The following is an 8,356-nucleotide window of genomic DNA, read 5'->3' on the forward strand; positions in this document are numbered from 1 at the left end:
AATTTTCATGGTAAAAATTTCATTAAGTCTAGTTTCAAAAACAACAAACGAATCTTAATTTTGAATTTTGTAGGCCAATGTATAAATAATTTAGTGGCTTCTACTTAAGTAGACAACCTTGTTAAGAGTATATGTGTAACTAGTGAAAATAATTAATAATACATATAAGCATGCTATACTAAAAACTAAAGATTCTCATGTATATATATATATATATATATATATATATATATATATATATATATGTACATATTGAATGTGGAATGGAGAGGATGAGGAAGGAAAAAATAGATAAAGAATATCAAGTTAAGTTTCATGGTTAAATCATGAAAAAAATAAGAACGTGGGAATTGAATATATGAATTACGAGGTGTAATTGAATTTTGGTAATTTAAGTAGCTTATATTTAAGTGTATTAAGGTATGTAAATGGTAGAATTGTTGTGATGCAAGAGTATATCAAATAAGAATTGTTTGAGTATTGAATAGAGAATTCTTAATTGTTGAATTTGTGATGTTTCTATTGATATGTTGGTTTATTTTAAGATTGGAAAGTGTTCATGAACGAATGAAAAAGAAATAAGATTGTTTATGCATGTTTTAGAGGTGTTTCACACTTGATTTTGGGCCCATTTACCCTTGTATCAATACCAAGGGAATTTGTATCGGTATAAGTACTCCAGAGAGCAAAAATGAACAATGCCAGGGAAGATGTATCGATACTTGGAATAGTGTATCGGAACAAGTATTTTATTTTCACTTGTTTTTATTCATTTAGGCTCGAATAAAATCTAGATGACCTCTGATTGTAACCAAATTTTAGAGAAAGTTTAATAATAGTCTAATAAGCTTTAAATAAGTTTTAAAAAACGTTAAAGATGAATAGAACTTGAATCTATAGTTTAGACCTAAAGCGAAGTAATTAACTCTAAAATATAATATCTCTTGTTCAAGTCTAGATACGAACTCGGATAAAGGTATTACATATCTTTAGCTCATGTCAATTTTCAGAGCAATTAGGGAGCCTTTGCCTTTAGTCTTCCTTTAAATAGGGTGAAGGATTTCGTTACTAAAATAAGATTATCCGTGATTAAACCGCTATAAACAAAAATGTTCATATAACATGTGATGAGGCTTGGGAGAATTATTTTAAGGCGATAGAGAAAATGATTTTATAAGCAAAAAGGTCGATGATATGAAGTTTGCAACACAGGTTTGAGAGTTACCTGGGAACAAGAGTAATAATAGTTTCGTTGAATTCTCTCAGGGAACAAAATTAAAGGAGGAGAGAATGGAACTGGTGGTGAAAGTCCCCACAATCCCAGTATCGCTGACAAAAGGAGACCAGGTTTAGCATGACGAAAACTTTAAGGGTAAACTACACTTATTGTCCTCATACTTCATATAAAATTATGTTTCGGCCACTCAACATTTAAAACTTACGTAATAGCTATTAATGCTATTCCATTGTTATAGTTTTGTTACTCATCCATTATCTTTAAAGGAAAATAACCAATTTGGTCCCTGAAATATAAATAAAATATTTTTTAAATATTTTTAATAATTATTCTAAAAAGTTTTAAAAATCTTAAAAATAAATTTGAAATTAGTAAAATGTAAAATGTATTATAAAACTTATAAACAATTTTTGTAAAAAATAAATAAAAATTTTATATTAATATTAAATAAAAATAATTATATTAAATTAAATTTATTTTAAAAAACCTTTCCTCCCCCACCGTCCCTCTCTCTCCATCTTCCCCTTCTTCAACCTAGAAAAGGCCAACTCCAGATTATTAAATTCCCCTTCTTCAACCTAGAAAAAGGCCAACTCCAGATTATTAAATTGAGTATTAGCCCCTTAAATTAATGTGTTATATCATATTTTAACGGAGATATGGATGAGTGGCAAAAATGTATTCGAAAACATTAGTGGTTATTATGTAATTTTTAAAAGTTAAGTGGCTGAAATCTAATTTTATATAAAGTTCAGGAACAGTTAGCGTTTACCCAAAATTTAATTATTAAACTCACCAATCCGGTGAAATTGGAGCCTATTATCAACAGCTGATACGCTTAAACTTGAACAAAGCCCGCCTACGCTCCGCCTCTCCCCTCCTCCTTTCTTCTCTGTAAATAGTTACATGGCAATTCTCCTCGTACCAAAAATACTAGACTTTCCCTTCTAGTTTATCTCCAATCTCTAATCCCCACTCCCCGACCCTTTTATTTTGGCATGTTTCTCAGAAAAAGCATCGCCAAACTCCCCTGCACATCTCCTGCGCTTAACACTGCTTCTTTCATTTCCTCTTACAACCAAACAACCCCGCAAGATATTGCTCATCGAGCTTCTTTCTTAATCAACCAACCCAACTGGAAGACCAACGAGACCCTCAAATCCTTTGTTTCCCACATGAACCCCACCGTTGCTGCCCAGGTCATCCTCCTCCAAAACCACCATTTCTCACTCGCTCTCCGGTTTTTCCAATGGGTTTGTCAACACTCCACTTACTGCTACGATATAACTAGTAGAATCCGCCTCTTGAAACTGCTCGTATCCTCCAATTCATTTCGAATTGCTCATAAGGCGGTGATTGAGCTCATCAAAACCTGTAGTAGCAATGAGAACGATCTTTTGAAGCTAATGGAAGCGCTTGATGAGATGAGGGAGACCGGTTTTCGCTTAAATTACCCTTGTTATAGCATTCTCTTGATGTCAATAGCTAAGTTAAGTATGGGGTTTTTAGCTTTTTTGGTTTATAGAAGAATGATAGCTGAAGGCTTTGCTCTTGCTGCTATTGATTATGGAACGATAATCAATGCTTTATCCAAAGTTGGCTTTGTGTGTCAAGCTGAAATGTTCATGTCCCAATCTTTGAAGCTTGGGTTTGGATTTGGTACTCATGTTTGTACTTCTTTGGTATTGGGCTATTGTCGAAAAAAGGATCTCTTGGAAGCCTTCCGGGTGCTTGAAGTAATGTCCAAGTCAGGTGGTTGTGAAGCGAATTCAGTTACTTACTCGATTTTAATACATGGTTTATGTGAGATTGGGAAGGTTGAAGAAGCATTTGCTTTGAAAGAAGGGATGAAAGAGAAGGGTTGCCAGCCAAGTATTCGGACTTACACTGTATTAATAAAGGCTTTGTGTGATGATGGATTGATTGGTAAGGCTTTGGATTTGGTTCGTGAAATGATCGGAGAAGGATGTAAGCCTAATGTTTATACTTATACTGTTTTGATTGATGGGTTGTGCAGGGAAGGGAAGATTGAGGAGGCTAATGGGATGTTTAGGCAGATGGAAAAAGGGGGTGTTTATCCAGGGATTGTAACGTACAACGCTCTGATTAATGGATATTGTAAAGAAGGGAAGATTGTTTCTGCTTTTGAGCTTCTTAGTTTGATGGAGAAACGAAATTGCAAGCCTAATATCCGTACCTATAATGAGCTTATAGAAGGACTGTGTAGAGTCAACAGACCTTATAAGGCAATGATCCTTCTCGGAAGGGTTGTCAACAATGGCTTATTGCCTAACTGCTTGAGTTATAATATTTTAATTAATGGGTTCTGCAGAGAAGGCCATTTTGACATGGCTTTCAAGATATTTGAATTTATGAACTCATTTGGGGTTGATACTGATGCATATAGTTTTACTGCTATGATTGATGGGTTGTGCAAACAAGGGAGACTGAAACTCGCAAATGGGCTGTTGGGTAAGATGATAAAAAAGGGAATAGAACCGGATGAAGTGACATTTACCTCACTTATGGATGGATTTTGCAAATCAGGTAACACTGGAGGTGCATCAAAGCTTTTGAAGATGATGATTGAAAATGCTTGTTTGAAGACTTGTCATGCCTTCAACTCAATTCTTCATGTTCTGAGCAAAGAATGTGAGTTGGTAAAACAATATGCCTTGTTTGGAAAGATCCTAAAGCATGGTTTGGGCCCTTCTGTTGTGACTTACACCATATTAGTAGGCGCACTTTTTCAAGCTGACAAGGTTGACCAGTCCTTGAGCATGATAGAGCTAATGAAACAAGTTGGCTGCCCTCCAGGTGTATACACATACAATGTCATGGTTAATGGCTTGTGTCAATTTGGAAGAGTTGAGGTTGCAGAGAGGATCTTGGATAGCATGTCTGATTTAGGAGTATCCCCAAATCATGTTACGTACACTATATTGGTCAAAGCTCATGTTTATGCTGGCAGGTTAGACCGTGCCCTTGAGATTGTGTCCGATATGGTTAAAAATGGATTTCAGCCCAACAGTCGTGTCTATTCTGCACTACTAACAGGATTCATTTCATCAAACAAGACCACTGAAGTAGCACATTCCCGTTCTATCAGTCCTCTATATGTTTGGTCACCATCTACTGCAGAAAATTATGATGAATGTGTTTCCAGTAACATTCTAATGGAAATGGATCTTGAGCATGCATTCAAGCTCCAAGTTGAAATTGAGAAATTCGGTGGGTCTGTTTCGGATTTCTATAATTTCCTAATTGTGGGTTTATGTGAAGTCGGAAGAATTGTAGATGCCGAACATCTTACCAAAGATATATTACGACAAGGTTCATATCCTGAGAAGGCATGTTTTTCTGTGATTGATTGGCACTCTAAGAACAGCAACTGCAACGAGTGCCTCAAGTTCTTGGATCTTATTCTCAGTAATGGTTTCGTTCCATCTTTGGCATCTTATTCATCCGTGATCCACAGTATGCATACCAAAGGAAACATCATAGAAGCTCAAAGACTATTTTCTGACCTCATGAAATACAATAATATTGGGGATGCAAAAGCAGCATTACCAGATATTGAGTTCTTGGTAAACACAGATGAACCTGAAAAATGCATAGATCTTCTAAAACTAATTGAGCAAATGGTTAACAGGGAGAGGCCAGTCATCTAATTCATGCTCTGTTGTTCTTCTCCCTTGACATCACTGCTTATAGTCATGATCTCCCAGATTAGCTAGAGCAGAAATATATTTACTACTGTTCAGCCCCAGATTTTTTGGATAGATCATCATGAGAATCAGACTCACAAGCATAACACTAATACCAGGTAAAATCTACTTCATACTCCCATCATATCTTTCATTCAGAGATTTGATAAAAAGAAAAACTGGGTTGATGTAGAAAACTTTCCCTAAGGTCGTTCTGTAAAGTGAAGCCTTGTGTAGATGTGCAGGAATGTAGGAAACAAGTTTGCTCCCAATAGGATCTAAAATGCAAATCAATAGAATACATTTTTGTCATAAATTATGTTGTTCTCGCAGTCCATTTTTCTTTTAAGTAACATGTTCCATATAATCATATCCAAAAAATTTTGAATTTAAGTATGAAAATATGACCTTCCAAGTCTTAGGCCTCTGTTGTTGAGTATTCCGTCTCCATTTAAGCCAATACCCTAAGCATTTTATTTATCTATTCAATTCTTAATTTCCTTCTAGTTCTGGGCTACTCTTTAATTTTTATTTAAGAACTGGGTTTTCAAAACTAAAATAACAAAACTATCATTTTAAAAGAACAGAAGAAAAGAAAATGGTTTTAATAATTCAATTACGGTATGATACCTTGGAAGCTTTGGCGTATACATGACAAGTTATGTATTTTTATTGTTTTTGTATATTTTCTTGTCATAACTGTGATGTATAAGGATAATTGACATTATATAAGTTTTATATATTTGCAGGGTGAAATTAGAAAATTTTTTAAGGACTCGAAATTAAATTGTATATTTTTATGATAGTAAAAATATAATTTCACCATTTTAATATCTATATTTTTATAATTTATAATTTTTAAAGGATTAAATCAAATGTTATCATTTTAGAGGAGCTAAAATATAATTTTATTTTTATTAATTTAATTTTTATAATTTTGAAGGATTTAAATAATTTTTTTCTATTTTATGGGGCGGCCCCACTATAAAATTGTAAAGGTATTATATTTATCTTATATTTTGTTAGGCTTAAAATATATAAAAAAAGCTTATAAATAAATAAAAACCTATTAAGTTTCTCGACTAAATTCACTTCTAAATTGAGCCTTGTCATTAATTTGAAAAATCAATTAAAGTACTTTATTAACAATTTTCATCTTTAACTATGTTAAGCATTAAAATAAACTAATAGATTAATTAGATAGTGACACATGACATCCCTTAAATATAATTTTTATTTTTGAGTAAAAATATTAAAAAATAAAAATTGAAAAAAGCATAAAAACATAAAAATATTTTAAAATTATTAAAAATTATAAAAGTTGTAAACATTATTTAAAAATTATAAAAACATAAGAAACTTATACGAAACTTATGTAAATTTAAAAAATAAATTTTAAACTAAAACTTATAAAAATAATTGTATTAAAATTATAAAAATTATAAAATTATAAAAATATTTTTTAAAATATTTACATAAACCTCCTCTATATAAATCCTCCTTGGTCTAGCACAAGCTTAAAGCAAAAGCCCTTAAAACTCTAAATCCTAAACTTCAATGGTAAAAATAAAAATAAAAAAATTAAATATTTTATAAAAAACCTTATCATTTTTATTCTAATTTAATTTGTACTAATTTAGCTCAATTTTAAAATATTATATATTTGGTGAAATAAATTTTTAAAAATGTCAATTGTATTTTGTAGTTTATTGTATACATAGATAATTATTTGGTACAATGATGGTGAAAATTTATAACCTCGCAAGTAGGATTAAGATTTTATCACATCTTATTATTATTACTTTTTAAATACAGCATAAGGACATATGACAAAATTTCAATCCCACTTGGAAAATAAAAAATTCCACCGTCATTGTACAAAATAATTATGCGATATATATTATATATAACAAAGCTTATATTTATGATAGTTTAATATAGAGTGTGCTTGATTGGATGGAAAAGTAGAAGGATGTGAAGAGTGAGTGAAAAACTGAAAGGAAAATAAATTCTGAGTATGCTTGGTAGGAAAGAAAAGTGAGAGAAAAAAAAAAGGAGAAATAAATTATTTTCTATCCTAATGCATACAAACCAATTCTTCCGAATTAATTAGTTCAATATTATACATTTTTCAAATATTTTATTTTATTTTTTTTATTTTTAAATTCTACCAATTAATGGATGAGAAGAAAATTACTTTTCTTTCCACTTTTTCATCTCTCCTATAAAATCCACCTATATTTTCCATCTTTCTATTTTTTAGCCTTTTAATTTTTCATCTTTTAATATTATTTTCACTCTACCATGTAAAGCTTTAATGACGCATGGATACTCTTCTTAATTGACACATAATCAAAAACAAATTTGAAGTGGATTAAAATTTTATAAAATTTAATTTAAATAAATATTTCTTATTTATCTTTCAAAAACATCAAATTTCAAAAATAAAATAAAATATAAAAATAATGATAAAGATAAATATTATTTATTTTAAAATTTGTATTATTTAATTTGAATTTAACGTAACTAGATATATACATCTATTATTTTAAAAAATTCTAAAAATTCTATACAAATGGCGATATCTATCGTATAAAACCATTTTCAATTGTATTATCTTAATTTATTTTTTAAACATAATTTTTTCTCTAATCTCACTTTCAATATTTGTTGCTTTTAAGCCAAATTATTGTTGATTTCTTAATTTTAATTTGTTTATACATTGGGTATGTTACATTTACTTCCACTTCAATTTTTTGCACTATAGAGATATTTTTATATAATGTACTTTTTCGAATTGCTGTATTACTAGAATAAATAAATTTATTTATGTATGTTAAATTAAAAAAATACAATAGATAAATTTATATAGATAAATCTAACATATATTATAAAGTATATGCTTACATGGAACAAATTGCTAACATGAACGCTTAGGTGAATAGTTGTTTTACTTTTTTTTTTCAAAATTAAGGTGTTGATTGTGATATTCTCTAAATAGATAAACGGTTGGTTAAGAAATATAACTATTCTTATGAGTGGGAATCGATCATTTGACCTTATGATTAAGGGATAGCTTCTTTTAACGATACATAGGATAAGCAAAATTTATTAATTAATTAATTTAAAATTGTTTTAAAATAAATATTTTTTTTCAAATTTTACATTGAAAAGTCTATTTTACTTAGTTAAACTTAAATATTTACTTATGTGAAAACTAATGCTATAAAATTTAAAATTTTAAAAATAAAAATGACATTATCAATTATTTATCATTTTAACTAATTTCAATGGGTATTACATTTTATTAGGTGATTCAGTTTCAACAATTTTTTTTAAACTTTCTACTTACTTTTCCCATATATGTTTTTGTCTGTTTCAATTTAATGTTTTTATTGAGATAATTTAAATG

The 8,356-nt window shown here is 29.9% G+C and overlaps 1 protein-coding gene across 1 annotated transcript; it reads left to right on the forward strand.

Moving 5' to 3' along the window:
* Positions 1-2,013: 2,013 nt before the first annotated feature.
* LOC108458469 (pentatricopeptide repeat-containing protein At3g07290, mitochondrial) lies at positions 2,014-5,346 on the forward strand. Its single transcript, XM_017757884.2, has one exon. It carries the CDS (start codon positions 2,236-2,238, stop codon positions 4,906-4,908), a length of 2,673 nt encoding a protein of 890 aa, XP_017613373.1. The 5' UTR covers positions 2,014-2,235; the 3' UTR covers positions 4,909-5,346.
* Positions 5,347-8,356: the final 3,010 nt, after the last annotated feature.

Source organism: Gossypium arboreum, chromosome 7 (genome assembly GCF_025698485.1).
Source record: "Gossypium arboreum isolate Shixiya-1 chromosome 7, ASM2569848v2, whole genome shotgun sequence".
Classification (NCBI taxonomy): domain Eukaryota; kingdom Viridiplantae; phylum Streptophyta; class Magnoliopsida; order Malvales; family Malvaceae; genus Gossypium; species Gossypium arboreum.

Excerpts from the sequence above, each read along its gene's own strand:
- LOC108458469 (XM_017757884.2), top strand. The coding sequence starts at position 2,236 with ATGTTTCTCAGAAAAAGCATCGCCAAACTCCCCTGCACATCTCCTGCG.